Below are 19,882 nucleotides of genomic sequence, written 5' to 3'. Positions count from 1 at the left end.
TGCAGCTATATAGTATTTATGGAATGCATAGCGCCCTTGGAGCACTATAACTAAACAACACCACTCACATCACCACTAACCAGTGTTGTACGTAGTAACGGCGTTACCGTATCCGTTACTTTTTTCGGTAGCGGAGTAGAGATCGCGCTACCTTTTTAAACTGGTAACGAAAGAAGTACTTCCGCTACAAATTTGCGGTAGCGCAATCTTTGAGCGCTACCGCTACTTTCCGAGCTGGGGTTCGCGACAACTCGACTTCGACCTATCATCAAAACTCCACTCTGCCTGCCTTCGATCAAGCTGCCCGATATCACAACTCATTCTGGGAAGACCGGCCAAATAGCCGAAAGGAGGGCACAGAGGCCGTTATCTTACAAAGAGGATGTGTCCTCCACGTGTTCCCTATTTGGGATTAACCTTCTTGAAGATTTGGTGCGTTATCGGAGTTGTCTGCAAACTGACGTCACTCCATTCTGGAGCCGTCCTCGCTAGCTATGAGTCATGACATTCCACATGACATTGCACCACGTACGCTCAGGTGCTTGACAGTTGCCATTTCTTGTCCGCTGCAATGGAGGGACCATGGCCTTCTACAGTATAAAACAGTAGCGTGGTGTTCAGATGTCTACTATGCGCCTCGGTGGGAAAGCTTTATCTGTGCGTCAAGGAAGTCAACGTCCAATTTGAAAAGCACACCATGGTATGTTTACTAACTTCTCGTTCCGGGCAATCCGAGTTCTTTTCGTGACAAAGCTGCTGAGCCTTGTATCGGTAGACTTGCTTCGTGCTTTATTTGCTTTAGAGGAAGAGAAAAATATTTGCAGGATACCGAGTAGGCTTTCGTAAATCTGTAAAAAAACGGTTTTCAAAATTTTAGCCTTCAGGCAACCTACGCGTAACCTCCATAGGACGTCGATTTATTATTTTGAGATATTGTTTTATTTTATTATTTTAAGACGTTTGAATACGTCATCAACGATACTGTTTGTTTCTTTCCTAAAAAGTAGCGCATGAAGTATCGCGTTACTTTTTACGGGTAACGGTAGCGGTATTCCGCTACTTTTAGGTACGTGTAACGATATCGGGATTTCGTTACTTTTTGCTCAGGTAGCGCGTATCGGTATTGCGCTACCTTTTTCGGGTAGCGGGTACAACACTGCCACTAACGCATCTCGTCATCTGTCTCACGACAGTGAGACGTCGCAGTCTAATAAATGAAATAAATAAATAATAATGATAATTCGTGACTTTACGTCGCAAGTCAACTATGAACATGAGCGACGCCACAGTGGTCGATCAATGAGTTACTTTTATCCATCCGAGGGTTATTTCACATTCGCATAAATCTTTGCACATGACACACGCTATTTAACGTCCCTCGAGGAGACGGCCTGTATCCTGCCACCAAACTGCTGGTGTTCTCGGCCACTGGTCTCTATAGTATAGGCTGGATCGCGCATAGTCTCTATAGCTCGACAGCGTGGTCACCGGCCGCCATATTGGTGGGCCCAACGCATCCTGTCGTCTGCATTTAGTTCAAGCGGGGCTGCCCGTATTTTTTAAAATTTCCTTGACATTAAAGGACATGTCATGCCAGTTTGTTGCAGCTTTGAGTACACTTCACACAGAGAAAGAGGGATAATTCTTCACAGGTAAGCTCTTTATTTTGAGGAAAAATCTGTTTATTCGTATCGCATGCATCTGACAAGTCGGACTTGCTTGCATTGCCACTTCGCTGGTGCCATTACGTACTAAAAAAGTATGTGTGGCTGCTCCTATAAATCTCAGAACTATGTATTTTCTATAAACAATGCGCTTGTGCTATACAGCGGTTCCCCTCACAGTCGCTCAGCTGTGCCGAAGAAGCGGATGCAGAACCTGGGCCAATATGCCAGTTTGTTCCACTGTTCTTGTAATTTGTGAGGTACGGTGGAAGTAAATAAATTGCTGTGTTAACCTCGTATGTGCAGTCGCTCCTACAGCGTGTGTGATAAGTCATGCGTGTGCATGCTCTTCGTGCACAGCGCTTCGAATTTCTGTAATGAAATACGCTGACAGCTGAACAACCGCAACGCACTCGTGACAATAACGTTATTTTAAGATGAGGAATGGGGAGTTTCATCGCCAGGAGCTATACTCCCCCCTATTGCTGGTGGTGATTGGAATAATGAGCCCCTTCACAATAAGGATCGCGGTCGTAGAACACACACAGAGACATTCGTAGAACATTATACGTTAATAAAAAAAGTCAAACGAAAACCATACAACACCAAACCACACAATAACGAACGAGAACCACGTAACACCACACGAAAACCGAACAACAAACAAAAAATATAAAAACGGAAGTACCTTACAATAACTAACAGTGTGAAACCTTTCTGAGCAAAAATAATTAGTTTTATAGATTGACATTCACCGAATTCACCTTCATGCGTATGCTCCCTGTGCACGACGCTTTACGACCCCCTATTCGAAATACACAGACAGCGGAGAAGGAAAAGAAGGCATTACAATTATAACTACAGGAGCACGCCTGAAGCACGTTTGGAATACATCAGCACACCGATTCCTAAGAAAGATCCGTGCTAATCAGCAATGAGGAGCGTTTAAAGTGCAATAAATACTCAAAATCAAATCGCTTCCCATTTTGTTTCCTATGGGAGCAGCCGGCGCCAGTGGGCCCTCCAACATGGCGGCCGGTTGCCGCACCTCTCTCCCACGAGCCCCTCTCCTATGCGCGATCCAACCTTTATACGTATAGAGATCAGTGTCCTCGGCCTACCAACGCTATCAGCCTATCAACTGTTCCCCCGATACCGCAAATGATAGAGTCGGAGAGGACGGCAGGTACTTGTCACGTCACGACGATGTCAGCGACGTTTGAAAAGCGCGCGCCCAAGAGAATATACATAACCTCTGCTATATACTGTATTTCGTTTTCTTTTGTTTTATTATTTTTAGTGGATCAGCCTTGCATACCGCGTGGTATAAAGGCAATACACGCAAATACAGAAACACAGAAACGCAACCATTACCATCATCGCAAAATTTCGGTTTTGGTTACGCTTTTCCGGCGCCGTCTAGGGACAGTTTCGCGTTTTGCTATCCCGCGTGCAGACGGGACGGTGCAGATCGCTGTTTGGGTTTGGCGTTATTCGGCGTTGGTCGCTGCGTGCGTGCGAGCGAGCAAGTGAGAGATGAGGCCTTTACGTTCCACAACTTTCATAATGTGACACTGAGTGGAGTACTACGCATCGCCTAAAGTGCATTTAAACCATTTGAACGATGGTGTTCGAATCACTAGTCGTTGAACTTCTCAACAATGTTCTCGGCGATTATGTTGAGAATCTGGATACGTCCCAGCTCAAACTTGGGATATGGGGAGGTAAGATCTGATATTTTCTCACAAATGTCACAAGATCTATGTGCACAGGTATTTATGTTGAACTTCGTGAAACTCTCATTGCTAATTTATCTGTAAAATATGTGGCAAAAGAAAAAAGAAAAACTTGAGTCATGCAAAATTCTTCAGTTTTACGTGCGGGGTCCCGTGCCTCCAGCCCAACCCGAGTCCCCGAGCACTAAACTGTATCCTTAGTTTAGAAAATGATTAAAGTCTTAGACTGTACACTTAGCTTTGTAGTGCTTTGTAAACGTTGCATTCTACAATATGTTTGTAGACAGACGTATACGGGGACTTCCATAAGGTGGTTACTGCCGTACTTCGCGTCATCCTGATGCACGATTTGAAGTCGTATACTTAGTAAAAATGTTGGTATACGTATCGTAACGATATACCCCTGACAGTATAGTACATCATTGCATACCCTGTTACGCGGCCAGATGGGCGTGTATATCGCGTAGGCCGTGCATATCAGCAAAGTGCTTCGCGATTGTTGCACGTCTAGTTTTAAGACGTGACCATAACTGGACTACAGTAGGCATCGTAGTGTAAACTGTTTGACATCGCTGCAAAAAAACACCAACATTCATACAGCATATCCCTGAGAGATTCATACAGTAAACAAGCAGAGAGAAACAGTGTACATACACAATACCCAAAGTTTACAAAGCTTATGTGTGTGTTTCAAAACGGTACGAATTTAAGTGAATTTTAGTGACTACTGTGGACATTGTCCGCACGAAGTAGACTGTGAACACATGTCATGTTCAGAAGAACCCGGTAAAACGGTTTTAAAATGCCCAGAAAACTTCAAAAATTCTCACAGGTGGGAACCAAAAGCATTGCAAAACTACAGAAATTCCTCTAAAACCATCATTTCCTTCACATTTCACTGCATCGCCATACAGTTGGGCAGAAACATAACAATTGCCTGACTAACAGCACCCAGAGGCGCTGTGTAGCCTGCCTTAATAGTGATAATGAACGACTCTTATTCGTCAGCTGTCCTCTAAAAAGGGTGTCTACTGCCAGATTTGTCAGTAACATCATTCATGAGAACCTTTCTTGGCACAAACATATTGAGTTTGTCCGTTCTAAGATTTCCCCAGGTTTGAGCTCTGTCACATCTTCACAGTTTGGTTTCTGTCAGCACACTACTTACGGTATACTACTCTAATTTGCTCCCATATTTCATCACTATCACTTCATCCGCGTTGCCGCGATTAGCAGTCTTCCAATACGACAAGCTCAGAGGCAGAAAAGTAGTGCAGTCTTACTAATTTCTCAATAAAGGATCCGCTTTATGATGGATCTGGGTATCAAAACGTAACAGCAGGAAAACCCTTTTGTTTTGGTCAAGGAAATTCGCTTGAAATAGTCAGTGAAAACCTGGAAAATTCAGGGAATTTGAAGGCTACAGCTTAGTAGACACCCTGTGACAAGGTCATCGCATAAAAATGTTCTTTCGATGCTGTTTTCATTTCCCTGAGATCACGTCTGAAATTGATTAAGTCAAGACGAGAAGCATTGTGTTTACGCTGTAAACGTTTTATGCGCCGTTTTGAATTAATTGTATCTCGCGTGATCCATGGATTCCGCTGTCCCCTCTTTATACATCTGGGCAAACTTGCAAAGTGGGGATGCTCACTTTATACATCTACTTTGGGACGAGGTCCTCTACGTAGTATTCTACAACGTTAACGAAATTCCTTCCACATAAGCGCTTTTCCGAGACGAGCAAACCCGTCTAACTTTAGTTCAAGAAAGTATTGAACGGATTAATCTGCTGCGTGGTTAAAATCCTTCACAATGCCCTTTTTATTTTTCCCACCGCACATTTTTTTCCCAGATCACATTTCACAAAAAAAAGTTTTTGTGATCCGAAAGATCATCAGCAATGCAAACAGACCAATTTTTTTCTATTTTAATGTAATTTTAGACCAAACAGCCCAGTTTCTTACCGTTTAAGTATTCTCTAGGTGGTTCACATGCATGCCTTTCGACATTTTTGGCAGTCAACACCTGTATGGCAAAAATGAGAACTTCAGTGCTGTGCCTAACATGGAGTGTTTAGCGTTAGAATGTTTCGAACTGGTTCTGGCACAGGTTCTCTCTTTCTGCTCCTAAGCTCAGTCATTTGACAGATTTGTAACAGAATGCATTGTGATAGTGCAACTGGTGTGGCATATGCTCAGTACTACACGCTAACATCAACTACATAATCATCATCGTAATCATAATATTACTCTCCATGTAAAAGCTGTTGTCACACATGATCAAAATTTCATCCCATATTGGCCTTCAAGTGGCCGCAGGTTTTGCAAGTGGTTAATTCGCTGCATGCTGTGAGCAGACCTAGATTGATATGTTTGTAACTATTACCTCGTAACTCTGTTTGGGACCCAGAAGTTGGTGGGCTTTCCGCAGTAGCTGTATCAGTGCCGTGCATGCTGATAATTGGTGACTCAGTCCACTCTTTAGACTTGTAGATATTGAATCTGCCACTATTTTTATATCCTTTCTTCACAAACATGCTTATCAGCCAGCAAACCATGACAACTTCTCCATGGACTGATGTTGCTGTGTTGTGTTTTGAAATTGAAATTAATCATTCATTCTTTCCTCATACAAATATTTCACATGATCCATCACTAAATACATTTATAAGTGTTTAAAGGGATGTACAGAGATGATATGTTATTACCACATCATGACAGAACAGAGAAGCATAGGTGACAATGTTTTTGTCCCACGGATGCCGACAGCTGACATCTTAATGTTATGCTCAGCTGATATGAAACAGTTCTGAAACTGCTGACTGTATTGTTATAGTACTATAATTTGAAATCATGGAAGTGGCAGCCTTTTCAAAGAAAATATTTTCTTACTTTCAGGTGATGTCAACCTGAAAGATCTGGACATTAAGCAAAGTGCCATTGATGACTTCGAGTTACCATTTCGAGTGTCATATGGACACATAGGTACAGTGGTATTATTGGGAACCTCTGTAGTGATGCCAATGCCCACACCAACTATTAACCACAATCGTGCAAATATGCTACAGGTGTCTTCACTACAACCTCAGTGCAGCCCATTTTCTGCAATAAGAGACTGTAGTGGCCTACATATATTTTTTCAGGCGTCATCAAGCTGAAATGACTTTGATTGGTTCTTTCCTCAGAAATGATTTGAATGGCAACATATCAGTATCAATGAAGACGCCTCTTGGTAGTTCATGAATTTTGAGCGGCTTTCAACAGGATAGCTCTCTGTCAAAAGCAATACCTTGTCGCTTTTATCAATTTCTTCTCTGTGTTATGACAATGCACGCATTGAACAGCTTGCTTCTATTTGTTTCAGATAAGCTTACGCTTAAGATACCATGGAAAAACCTCTATGGGTCTCCGGTTTCTGCTGTCGTTGAGGGTGTCTATGTCATTATTGTGCCAAAATCTGGTACGAATTCCTGCTGTTCGACAATATACAGTATTGGAATTACAATAAATGCTGTGTCCATTCAGGCATCAAGTATGATCCGGAAAAAGAAAAGAAACTCCTGAAGGAAGCAAAACAGAGAGAACTGGATCGGATAGAGCTGGTAAAACAAAAGGAGGCTCAGAAAGGTAAAGTAATAAATGTTACCTGCGAGCTCAATATGCCAGCTCGCTTGCCGCTTACTTGTCAGGGTCCTTCTATTTTTATTGCCGTCAGTGAATTTGTCCCATTTTCTTGTGTTTCCAATGACTGACTAAACTTTGGTGGCATAACAAAGCATCAGCATTATCAGTGATGGGCTGAAATTAATTTAATGCTGTTCTTTTATGTTCACCATGTTTTCTAAAAATTCACTAGTTCTTTTAGAAAACACACCATTTTTACTTACGTGCGCTAGCTAGATTTCAAAAGTCATTCCGGTAAGTTCCAAATCTAGTCACATAATATGAAATGCAGATTAGTGCTCAATAAAGAATAAAGTTCTTGTTCAACCTAGCCAGTTCAATTGGGGATTGAAAATGTGGGCGGCATAACCTGAAAAGTAAGCATACAATGCTAAGCTGGTAAGCAGGGAGTATGTGTTTACTGATATGCTGTGTTCACTGCTGCTAGCATGTGCGACTTGATAAAAAAATCGTACCTTTACAGACAATCCAAAAGGAGAGAAGCAGGATACCTTTATGGAAAAGTTGACAGCACAGATAATTAAGAACTTGCAGATACGTGTGAAGAACATCCACATTCGCTATGAGGATGCATTTACAATCCCGAAGCACCCGTTTTCTTTTGGCATCACTTTGTTCAACCTCTCCTTTGACACAACGGATGAAAACTGGGATCTATGCATCCTTGATGAATCTGTCAAACTGGTTCATAAGGTATGTTGTGCAATAGATGCTTCTCATGTGAAATAGCCTCTTGTACGTGGTGCCTGTGATGGCAGGATCGACTGGGTAGAAATGTGGTTTGAAAGCATGGGGGTTGCTGTGACATTGAGAGAACCCTCAAGTGGGCAAAATTACTCCTCAGACCGATCATTGTGGTGTTGCTTATGACCATAGTTGTCCTGCGACATAAATTATCAACTAACAGATGACCTTGCTGACTGTGCTGAGTAGCACTTTCAAACATGGAGCCAACCCTCTCACTGTGCCACATCAACGGTTGGTGCTCAAGATGTACATGGATACAAAACTGGGACCACATCTCCTATTTACTATGCTTAGCATTCTGTTCTGAAAAATGCTAGGGCTGAAGGCAGTGCTTGGTAACATATTTTTGCTTGTCCCTCTTTACAGCTCGTTAATATCAACAGCTTTGCAGTGTACTGGAACTGCAACTCGGAACATTTCCTTGGTAATGAAGCGTGGGTTACAAAGGTATGCTTGGTAGTTGCACGTTACAACTCTGACATATGCAATATGTATACATTTTTGATGGCGTACATGCGTTCATAGAATGCTACGATATGTCATTAACATCCTCTTGTCAGAGGGCTACTTTGACTTTGAAGAAAATAAAAATACTGTCTAGGATTGGAAGTACATGTGGAGGTACATAGTTGTTTCTTCAGTGTCAGCTGGTGAACTCCACCCCAAGTTGCAGGAAGTCAATTAGTATTTGCTGCCAGGTTTTTGAGGTGCAGACAACAATGCTTCTAGTGAGGGTTGGGTTAAGATATCAAAGAGAGCACGAGAAGGCATGACAATATGGTAGTGCCGTATGCTCTATAAGGCACTATTGATCAGCAAAATAAAAACTTGAATGCTGTACTTTTCAGAACCTTCTCCAGGAACGCATCACAACAGAGGTCGTCAAGCCAAAAGATATCTCGTATGGTAAGCCAGCAACATGACGAATCGTGCTGATTTTTTTTACAAAGGTTTCTGTTTGTGTACACAGTTTTGGGACCTATATCCTCTGTCGCCAAGCTAAAAATGAACACCAAGCCTGAAACATACCTGTACAGTAAACCGGGTATCACACTGGATATCTTGGTCTCGGAAATTAGCATCGGACTAAGCAAGCTGCAGGCAAGTGATTGAGAGGCAGTACTGGTGATGCGACCTAATACAACACTATTCTGTTTCTTTCAGTTTCGTGATATAATGGCACTGCTTGAGTCCTTGAACAGGCTGGCCATTGCTGCTCATTACAGGAAGTACAGACCCAACGTTCCAGTACATGGAAACTGCAAACTATGGTTGGTGTATTGAGGGTCATTTGGTTATAGTTTGAGGCACTGAGGTACACTTATCCAGTTCACAACACTTCATGTACTCAACCTGTCAGGTGGCACTTTGCGTACGAAGCTATACTAGAGGAGCATGTAAGGAGGAGAAGACGAAACTGGTCTCTTAAGCACATGCATGCACACGTTGTCCGAGTCAAAGAGTACAAAGAGCAGTACAAGCTGAAGCTTCAGTCGAAGGAGTCACCGGAGAAGCTGCAGGTTAGTGGTTTGTGCTGTTGCACTAATTGCAGTACGACTAGCTTCTTTGTGTAATACTTAGAGCTTGAAGTTTTTGGGAAATATTTTTTCTAAATTCTGGGGGGGGGGGTAAAAATCGGGTAAATAAACACGTGCTCTAAATTCATGCGAATTTGGGTGGAAAAACTTCTAGTGTGCTAAATTCGGGGAGAAATCTGGTTCAGTTAACTAACTGTACTGATTGGTACAAATAGGTGATCTAATTGTATTTTTCTGCCAAACAAGTTAGTGTGCATTCCTACAGACTTCTCGGTGAGGGCAGTTTGACGGGTAAATATTGGTTTTCACCCTAAAGGGGTAACCTTCAATTCGTGGTGCAAATTTGGGGAAGAATCGGGTTAAACCTTAAAACTTCAGGCTCGAGTAATACTGTATAGAGACTCATGAGGAACCTTTCAGTGCCCTGCAAATGCTTTGACGACTCCACACGTGTCACAACTTTCTGTCTCTTTCTCTGTCCATGGGAAAAAGTATTGGGAAAGTTGGGGAAGTAGAAAGGCAATTACATTTAACATTGCTCAAAACCCTGCTCCATTTCATCGCACAATTTAGTCTCACAGCTTTTTTCCCCACCCCACATTCATGAGATGAATAAAATCGATTAAATTGAATTGAACTGAAAAGCAATCTGGAGTGGTGTGGCATGATCTTCAAAACAATCTAGTACAGAATCGCCATAAATAAGCCTCCAGTGCACTTTTGACAATTGACTTCCTTTTCTGGATGAGAGTGACTTGTGAATGATTGAGCTTTGTTCTCATTGGCTTAGGCTCTTGAAGATGCACTTGATGTCTTCAATATAACCCTTGCAAGAAAACAAGCTGAACTAGAAGTAAGTCATTATTTACCCATGGAATCTGAGAGTGTCTCTATTCTCCGATTATTCATATTAGTCCTATTATTCTAGGTAGAAGAGCTTTTGCTCACATCTCCAAAGCAAGGCTGGTTGTCCTCTTGGTGGTATGGGGGACAGCAGCCCTCAACAAGCACAGAAGGCAAGGACTTGGGTAAGTCTTGGCATCTGACCCACAGTTTGGGAACCACTGTGTTATGGTATGAGACAGTATTATGGAAGTCCCTTGGCTGTCATTTTACAAGTGTTTGACCTTTGTCTTTGTGTCTCAGAGAAAAATTGTCCTTGTTTTATTGGTTGTTTGGATGAATATGATGATACTGCAACACATAGATTTCACAACAATTTTTTCACATTGTGTTATGAATTTCAGTGAAGCAGTTTGAGAAAGCTATGACAGCTGCTGAGAAGCAAAAGCTCTATGCTGCCATAGATTACCAGGAGAACTCTGTGCCTCCAGATTACCCTGCTTCTGTGAGCATTTATTTTATTTTATTCCCGGATTCTTATGACAGTGTGAAAGACTGTTAAGCACCTTCATGAACACGTTGTCCTGCAGTACATAGAACGCAAGTTGAACTTCCTGTTGAAGAACCTGTCCTTGTCTATCCACGATGAGAGTAAATGGTGAGGTCTTCTTAAGCCCATACCGAGAAGCAGTACACGTTCGCTATGAGTCTATTACATGCTCAACGTTTCATTGTAGCTGTGTCATCATAAGAGTCATCTTGGACGACATGTCGGCAAGCTTCGAGGAGAGGCCTAGAGGGAATGCCATAAAGTAAGCTTTTTGCGGGCACAAAAGTTTGTCACCAGGTGCTTCTGAGCCATCATTGTGCATCGTGTGGTGTGTAGAATTAATGCAGAACTATTTATCTAGGCTGGAATCCAAGATAGAAAGATTCAAAGTGTTGGGATTTCCGGAGAAGCAGTCAGATTTCTGCACTCTTATTTCGTCTGAGGATGCCGTTACGCATGTTGGAAAGTCCCTTTTGACGTTTCTCTACGAGACGAAGCCCTTGGATGGAGCATGTGACGAAAGGATTCATCTGTTTGCTGAACCGGTTGAAATGACATTTGATTCGGTGAGTAATATGTTTTTGCCTCCTGGTAGGGCTAATTTATGTGAAAGCAAGTGCATCATAAATTCTTCAGGAGGCCATCTCTGCTCTCGTGGAGGTGTTCAAACCCCCAGAGGAGGTACCGCTAGAACAGTAAGTGCATTTTGTTACTGTGCGAGAAGGTGTAGAGCGTGTCAGTTGGTACACTGAAACATGATGAGGCAACAAGAGCTCCTTCGTGAATTTTGTTACTGTATCATAAACATGAACCTTTACTTTATTGGTTCAGTAACTTTATGCAATGTACACAATTCTGCAACCCTTTTCTCAGAAGCCTGTATATAACCTGAAGCAGCATATGAATGTTCAATAATGCACATGTTGACTTCATCGCTCAGACCTCTCCGTTAGATCATTGTTGCGCTCATCATAGAGCTAGCATTAGGAGACTTCCTGCACTAGTTTGTAGGGGTGTGCGAATCCGAATATTTTAAGTCTATCGAATATCGAATCGAATGGAGGAAAAAATTCCGAATACCGAATCGAATATCGAATATTCATGCAAAATTTACAATATGGGACTTTCGCACTACAAGTTTCCATTTTGTAGCCCATGGCTTTAGTGCAATTTTTCTGGCATTAACTGTCACAAGAGAGATGCAATTCTTCTTCTAAAAGCCCCTACTCTTTAATTTTACATGAGAGTGCTTCCTGCTTTTCAGGTGAGCTTACACTTACTGAAGTACTGGAGTGGTTACCTTCATTTCAAAATTTTATGTCAGGCAGTAGCATATTATACGGATGAGGCTGCAATTGTTTCAGACAACCACAGGCCATTTGTGAAACAAACAAATTGGCATCCTGCCTCAGCTTTGCCATGAACACCCTTTAGTTTCTTTGCACTCACCCTAGGAAGTTGCACTACTGAAATTTTAGACTTAAAGGACATCTTTAAGACACCCTTCTTGTTTGTGAGATGTAGTCATTATTCAAGAGTCCTTTTTAAAGGCAACCTCACAGACATTAAATCAAAGTCCCTCGTCGGCACCGCTAAACTGCATGTGGGAGGGGCGCCACCCCTCCCACAGACGACGTCTACAAAACTAACTTTGGGTAACTTTATCTTAAAGTAAACACTGTCCCGCCTGTGTTGGTCCTGCAGCAAGGGCAATTTCGTAAAGGAGGCTTCACCTCATGCACGGAAGCATCAGGTGAAGCCCACTTTTGGGTTGCGTCGTTCATATTCGTGGAATAGTCGAATATTCGAAAAAACAAACATTGGATATTCGATTCGCAAATCGAATAGTTCGAGCGTTTGATATTTGATTCGAATTCGAGAACTCGAATATTCGCACACCCCTACTAGTTTGTTCACTTCCTGCAGAACACGTCGTTTTGGCACTGTGCCATCCTGTTATGCCAACGTATGTGCGGGAGTTCCTTGAGCTCTTAAAGTCTGAGAATCGCTCCCATAATGTAAGCGACGTAGCTGAATATTTACCCGTAACGAGAGTATTGGCCTGTGTAATAATTTGCAGTATAACTTATTTTCCCCCGACTTTTGAAAGAAATGCAGAAAATCTCTAACACACTATAACACACTATGCAAGCATTCGTTTATGCTGACCACCACCATAGTCACCTTTACAGTCTCGTTGACCACAACACATCCTCACTTCCCCTTAATCTGGGTCTCAACAACAGCAACCTTATTTTAATGATGATTAGGTTGTTTCATTGCTATAGGCGGCACTAATCTTTATCTCATTCTGCATTCTCACTGCACATTGTTATCCTGAGACGACGTGTTCAGGAGTTTCATCTTCACCTTCTTTTCATTTTGTATTGGCACAATTTGGCATTCTCAGCTGGTCAACACATCAGTCATGTCAACACATCATGGCCAAGGCCATGGTGTTGCAGAGCGCTTGTGGTAGTACTGTTTGACACCCACAGAGCAAAGATGCACAGGAGATGGGAATGTTTAGTATTCCTCTTATTCATTTATTAGTACCCTCAAGGCAAGAGAGGGTGCTCTTTTAAAAGTGTATAGACAACCCTCGTTAATATGACCAAGGCCGTTCCTGCGGATTTTGGTCATAGTCCGAATTGTCATATTAAGAGCAACATGGATGATGCTCCACGTAAACCCTTCATAAAGGAAGTCTGTTTGGCTCTGTCTCATTTATTGAAGACTCAGATATTGCAGACACAGTATTTCAATTAAATTTATTTTATTTTACCAACACAATTTATTTGCAACCTTACAATTTATTTACAATTTATCGACGAAAGAAATCCGCTAAAAGCGTCCGCTTAAAAACTGTCAGTGTGTAGCTTTTCCGCTGACTGAATTGCACGGGTGATGGCGAATACATACCGTGCATGGGTCATCCCTGGACCGCTGGACTTGTAGGTCAGGAGGATGACTCGGCAGAACCGGTGTCATGACTTCTCCGGCATTCACCAGAGCTATGTTTTCCCGGGGCCACTGGACCTTTGGGTCAGGAGGATTACTCGATCTGTGGTGGACAGTCACAATAACGGGGGAAGTATACACGTGTTCTCACCAGTTCGTCCACGAAATGTTGGTCATAGTCGGGTTATTGAGTCGTCGTAATAACGAGGGGCCTTTACACAGGACCTCCATTGGGAACAAACGGTGCCCCAGAAAACTGGTCATAAAGTGAGGATGTCATACTAACGAGTGTCATATTAACGCGTGTTTAGTGCAGCTCTCTTTTAGTAACTTTTTTAGTGTATTCCTGAAGAACCATCATGAACTCGAGGCGTCACGAACTCTTACAAAATTTCTTATCTTATCTCTATCTTATCTTATCTCTTACAAAACTCTTATCACCTTAGGCTTCATGCTCGAGCAGCATCACGGTTAAGAGACTTTAGGGAGATGTCAGCCACCGGTTTGCAGCACGCAATACAAGAGAGGAAGGCTTTGGACTTGCTGGTAGACCTCAAGCCATCCTACATGCTGATCTATGAGGGAGGAAGAAGAAGAAAGTAAGATTGCAGTGCATCCCTACAGTCTCTTAGCTATGAAAGAGTGCATATTTACTTTGAATTTCAGGGGAAAGCATCTATTAGTAGTCAGCTTTGGTCAGCTCTTTGTCCATGGAGTTCCAAGGAGTCGTAGGGCCCCAACGGTTTCAGAGTTAGTCAAGTCTGGGAGCACAGAGGTGAAGTACCTCCCCCTACACAAGCTTAATTACAAACAGGGACACACATAAAACATTTGTAGAACACCTGTCATGCAGGAAACACTTTGTGTTTGTGTTTGTGATTTGCGCCCAAAAATCTGCTTTCCCACCCAATTTTACCCTGTTTTACGGCTCCCGGAATAAAACCCTGTTTTTACACCCAGATTTTAAAAAAAACAATGCCCTCATAATACCATATTTACCACTCGCATCTCAACTCATATTTTTTACCCAAAAACATCGTGCCATTGAGGGGAGATGCGTTCATTACGAGGAGGAAAATTGGAACTCAACACTTAGGGTACACTTAACTCCCGTTTTATTTAGAAATATCCGCGACGGTCTCCTAGAAATTCGACGCCGCGATTTATTCCGAGATATTTGTGGAGATCCCTTAGGAATCGCGCTTTGTGATTCTCCCACAGCAAATCGTCTTTCATTCCATTAAGCGTGGACAAAACATCGTATTTTCTGGATTCTAGTGGTCCCCCGAATCTAATACGCAGGTGATTTTTGCGACTTAACCCGCAAAAAGAGTTGAAAGATACACCCCCGGGCATACAGTGAACACGCGTTTATTCCGCATCACTGGTCGTCAGGCGTTTCTTTGTCGCTGCTCACAGCCCACAGACAATTCTTCCTCCGTCCCATCAAGTGCATTTGAGATCCCGCATTTTTTAAAGGTACTGTAAAGCAGCACCGATTATATGTCATTTCAAGGTGAAAAACCGGGCGTGTTGGTGTTGATCTTGCATGACGAACTAGCACTGGGAACGGGACAGAGAGGAGACGACAGGACAGGTGCTAGACTTCCAACAAGAGAATTTATTGGCAACATAGTACCGTCTTTAAATATGACACTCAGAAGGTTAATGTGTCATCCACACACTCGTCATCCTGTTTCTTGTCCCACGTTTTTTGTCCCTTGTTTCTTGTCCCACTTTGTCCCACGTTCTCTCCCCCTTTCCAGAAAAAATCCTGAGAACGCCCATGCAAACCGGGCCAGTAGCCACTACGGATGCTATGGGCTTCCAGATGCTTATGGCGCCCCCTGCCTGCGTCGCATTTGCGAAGCTCTCTTCGTGAATTCCTTGCTCTCGATTCTAACGTGCATGCAGTTCTAGACAAATTTTTTTTCTGAAAAAAAAAAAGTGTGCATTAGAATCCGGAAAATACGGTATAGGTATTCCTCGATGTTCGTTGCATTTGTTGTTCATCACTCTGACACCAGGCACTCCTTTTCTTTGGCTGCGTGATACAAGTGTCTGTGCAAGCGTGATGCGCCTTCTAATGCTGCATGAGACAATCGGGCTGTGCGACTAAAGCCTGGGTGCGTTTAGTGCGCGGGAAACAAAAAGAAGTACGGTTGAACCTCGATGTAACGAAACCCACGGGGACCGCAATTTCTTTCGTTGTATCAAATTGAAGGTCATGGATCGCGACCTTTGCGAGGGCGCGCGCGGTACATAAGCGTCGATAACTCCACTGCGATGCGGAAAAGCTTTTCGTGGAAAATGACCTACAGCGCAAAAGTGCACCTACGGCATTTTATCCTTGCGTGAAATAGCCGGTTATGCGCGTCTGCGTCGTGCCTAGAAGAAGCGGTGTCACGTATTGTTCGTACGCCGCTAAAGCCTCCGCAGCTTTCTCCATATCGTGTTGGGATCTCCCGCAAACCTTCTATGTCTATGGCAGTGCGTTTTCCGTAAGGCTGTCTGTTGCTACGGTATGTTTGTCCCCCAAGTCCCTCAAGAAAATCAGCTAGGCTGATTTCGTCACTTACGCCGCTACGCGAACAAAGTGTTTCCCCACCCTCGCGCGTGATGGCACCTTGCGTCTCGTGCTCTTTTTACTTGGCTGCAACCGGACAGTTCAAAACCAGCGCGAAAAGGAGAAGCCTCAGAAGAAAATCCCTAACCTTCCAATGACTCAGACTTCCTTTTGTAGGCACTACAGATCACTATATAAGTGACTGTAGTAGGCATCAGGTTCCTCCAGACCCTAATCGCGCGTGCCATCTTTCGCTGCGGGAACAGGACGCTGCTTGCGCCCTTTGTTTTCGTGACCCTAAAGTCTGCTTTGGGGTCATAACCTTATCCCGTTCTTTCGCTGTAGCGAGGCGGCGGCTGAAAAGTGTTTCGTTGTAGTGGGAGTTAAAATACATTGATCTCTATGGCCGTCTGCCGGAGAATCCAAATTATTTCGCTCAATCGCGAATTTCGTTATATCGCGTTTCGTTGTAACGAGGTTTGACTGTACCAGTATTTCGGTGCTCAAATTGGGGGTGCGCCCAAAAATGTGAGTACATACATACAAGTACATACCCCTGTTGGCATTGGAAATGTTGCACAAATTCATGCAGGAACATTTTGTCTTAGGATGAAGTCATGTCAGCAATGATACTCCAGGCTTATGACAAGTATAACATTAAACTCACTGCAACTGAAGTGCTTATTTGCCCACCAGGTAATATATTTCTATATCGTTAAAATGTCGACATCGTCCCTTTAACGCACCTTTCATCTTCAAGACAAAGATTGGAAACCTTCCTTGAGAAGCGGCAAATCCGACTCCCATGTTCTCCAACCAACAGACATCATCGTTGACATACAAAAGTCCATTGTGGAAGATGACGCTCGTTTACCAAAGTAAGTTTCTGTTCTGCACAAGCAGTCGCAAGTACATTTGCACTCACATAATTACCACATGCCTTGCATTTTGCTCCTTTCAAGGGTGAAGGTGATGGGCACGCTCCCCTTGCTGCGTGTTTCTGTAACCGACTTCAAGCTGGTACAAGTTTTGAAAGTGCTCAATAGTATACCAAGCATTGGACCCAGTGAACCAACAATTGCAAACGCTCCTTCTGAGACCACTACTGTGGATAGAGTGGTATGTAGTTTGGAGCTTATGGGGATAATAAGACACACTCAGCCAAGTTTCAGTAGACATGACAGATAGATGGGCGTTTCTGCTTGAAACTGTCAGATGAGCACAAACTTCAAAAAGAAAAAGTTTAATTGTGCGATCTACGGAGACAAGTAGCGGTGCCACGCCATTTTGAACAGGGCGCACTTCGGACTGCATTTGTGACGTGTGTTGTACACATCGAGGCATCTCCAAACGGTAGTTTCATCTGACACTACCTTTGTGTTTTTTTGCATTGTATGCAGGTAGTGAAACGGTTAAGGGGTGCCGAACAGTTAAGTGGGTTCTGAACATGCACTGATTAGATCTTGTCTCAGGAGTATCATGAACATCAAAAATTGTTGTATGTTGAATGTTTTACACTTTTAGCTGCTGCACCTTCTCAAGTCTTCATGACAATACGAAATAATTCTGCTTTCTTCGGGACCTTCATAGAAATAAGTATTGCAAATGCCTGCAACGTAGTGTTGCTTTGGCTAGAAACAGGTTTTACTGGGTTTTATCTTAAACACAAGGGCATATAATATTGTGACACACCCACCATCAAACCCTTTATGTTAAATACCTTGTTACCTAGGCATGCTCCTCGTGGCTATCGAAACTGCTTACTTGTGTACGCCTGCATTAGAGCATTAACTATCATCAGTGTATATCATTAAGACAATCGGATGACAGTGGTAGTCCGATCTTGCAGTATCTTGACCACGAGCCAATTGCAAAGGATTTGTTGTGAACCTGCCAGGAGTGTGTATGCTCCAGAAGGTGCTGCTTGCTGCAGGGGTTCTGCACCCTCATTATGTACACGATCCTGGTCAAATTTGACCTGGTCAAAGATACAAAATGACGTGCGATACACCCTGCAGTAATATTTATCGGCACATTGAGACAACAACATTGAGCAACATACTGATTTTTTGTGTGCTTTAACCAGGAGGTTCAACTACCCAGTGAAGTGCCAACAGATGCCGCATTGGGTGTTGTACCCAAAGGAGAAGAAAGTGAGCCCTCCGAAGCAGCCGTACGTGACATTCACGAACAAACTGATGTGGAACTCAACTTCGAAGTCACTGAAGTAAGCTTTGATAAGTCATTGTTCTCGTAACGTCAGGGAGCACCTGAACTACTCCATCTTAGGTTGTCCTCGAGATCTGTCAAACGAATGAACAAAAACCAAAAGAACTGAAGCCAGTGCTGATATTTCAAGCACACTACATCTGCTTGAAGCTAGAGGTTCACCCATTGGACATGGTGTGTCAACTCTGCTTGAAAAAGGCCATACTACAGCACATGGACTTCAAAGGTAGATTCAAGTTTAGTTCAAACATTTGGGCCCGCTTGCATGAAACTGTTTGATAGCAGAACCTCTGTGAAGCTGGTGCAGTCTTGGTTTGATTGTGCTGGAAATACTTGACCAATATTTCATTAAGTTCTCACGAGCTTCAAAAGTTTTTTTGCAAGCGGGCCCCCGAAATGTAAAGTATATCTGTGCACAGAAGGGACAATCTCCAGGATTTCTTTACGAGCATGGACTGTGCAACCCCCCAAACAAGCTAGCTACTACTGTACTGTTTCTTAATGCAATATAAAATATGTCCATCGTTTCCAAAACTTGAATTTGTTAGTGACAGAGTAATCAGTTTGATCTAATCAGTTGCTACATGATGTCAAAGTACTGTTTTTAGCATTAAAATTAGAGCTGCGCAAATATTCGAAATTTCAAATGCGAATCGAATATCTGATGCTATTCGCAACCTATTTTCAGTAATGGAAATGTTTGAATATTTTTCGGAATAGTACCGTAATTTCTTCGATTTTTTTTTCTCACAGGCACTCTGTGGCTTATCCACCGGTGCGGCTTATCTCGTGACTATTTTTCCCTGGTATTTTTCCCATACGCTGGTTATAACGAAAGGGCCGACTGTGTCTCTGGAACAGCACCGCCCTGCCAATGCACGAACAATGCGTAAGAGGGGCGCGTCCACATTAGAGTAGAGAGACAGAGACAGACATTAGAGTAGAGAAACACCCAACAAGAGCAATCCGATCTTGGTAGAACACTAGAACTGACCTCCTTTGTTGTACACCATGCTGACCCCCGAGTATGGACCACAGGGTTGATGGCCGTTCTATGGTCTCCTTTGTCGCACAAATCAGTTGCGTCGTATTGCCCGCGGCTCATCTGCCCGAAAATTTTCAAAACTTTCCTCAAAACGGGTCCTGCGGCTTATACGCGTGAAATTACAGTACAGAAGCGAGGTTTTGCTGTCGTGATTCTGCAACTGGGCTTCACCTCATTGCATCCAAGAGTTAGGTGAAGCCCATTTCACGTTTTTTTCCATTTTTTTTGGTGTATGGCTCCGTTCTGCAAGTCTGTTTCACATCATTACACTCGAGTGTTCGGTGAAGTCTGCTTTACATTGCTTACAGTATTCTGTC

At 43.0% G+C, this 19,882-nt stretch overlaps 1 protein-coding gene across 3 annotated transcripts in view; it reads left to right on the top strand.

The window, feature by feature from the left end:
* Positions 1-3,110: 3,110 nt before the first annotated feature.
* The window catches only part of LOC135386080 (intermembrane lipid transfer protein Vps13-like), a 64,436-nt gene continuing 47,664 nt past the window's right edge, over positions 3,111-19,882 (top strand). For all 3 annotated transcript variants that reach the window (XM_064615804.1, XM_064615805.1, XM_064615803.1), the window contains exons 1-24: positions 3,111-3,388; positions 6,301-6,387; positions 6,767-6,862; positions 6,928-7,029; positions 7,550-7,779; positions 8,200-8,280; positions 8,682-8,739; positions 8,804-8,934; positions 8,998-9,104; positions 9,194-9,353; positions 10,162-10,224; positions 10,300-10,399; positions 10,619-10,719; positions 10,805-10,872; positions 10,952-11,026; positions 11,126-11,330; positions 11,401-11,459; positions 14,172-14,324; positions 14,392-14,500; positions 16,900-16,987; positions 17,052-17,169; positions 17,254-17,410; positions 18,378-18,518; positions 18,581-18,746. In XM_064615804.1, coding sequence (XP_064471874.1) covers positions 3,289-3,388; positions 6,301-6,387; positions 6,767-6,862; positions 6,928-7,029; positions 7,550-7,779; positions 8,200-8,280; positions 8,682-8,739; positions 8,804-8,934; positions 8,998-9,104; positions 9,194-9,353; positions 10,162-10,224; positions 10,300-10,399; positions 10,619-10,719; positions 10,805-10,872; positions 10,952-11,026; positions 11,126-11,330; positions 11,401-11,459; positions 14,172-14,324; positions 14,392-14,500; positions 16,900-16,987; positions 17,052-17,169; positions 17,254-17,410; positions 18,378-18,518; positions 18,581-18,746 — 2,755 coding nt within the window. In that variant the 5' untranslated portion in view covers positions 3,111-3,288. The remainder of the gene's footprint in view (positions 3,389-6,300; positions 6,388-6,766; positions 6,863-6,927; positions 7,030-7,549; positions 7,780-8,199; positions 8,281-8,681; positions 8,740-8,803; positions 8,935-8,997; positions 9,105-9,193; positions 9,354-10,161; positions 10,225-10,299; positions 10,400-10,618; positions 10,720-10,804; positions 10,873-10,951; positions 11,027-11,125; positions 11,331-11,400; positions 11,460-14,171; positions 14,325-14,391; positions 14,501-16,899; positions 16,988-17,051; positions 17,170-17,253; positions 17,411-18,377; positions 18,519-18,580; positions 18,747-19,882) is intronic.

The sequence above is a fragment of the Ornithodoros turicata genome, chromosome 2 (genome assembly GCF_037126465.1).
Source record: "Ornithodoros turicata isolate Travis chromosome 2, ASM3712646v1, whole genome shotgun sequence".
Classification (NCBI taxonomy): domain Eukaryota; kingdom Metazoa; phylum Arthropoda; class Arachnida; order Ixodida; family Argasidae; genus Ornithodoros; species Ornithodoros turicata.
This window is presented reverse-complemented; position numbering and strand designations above follow the sequence as displayed.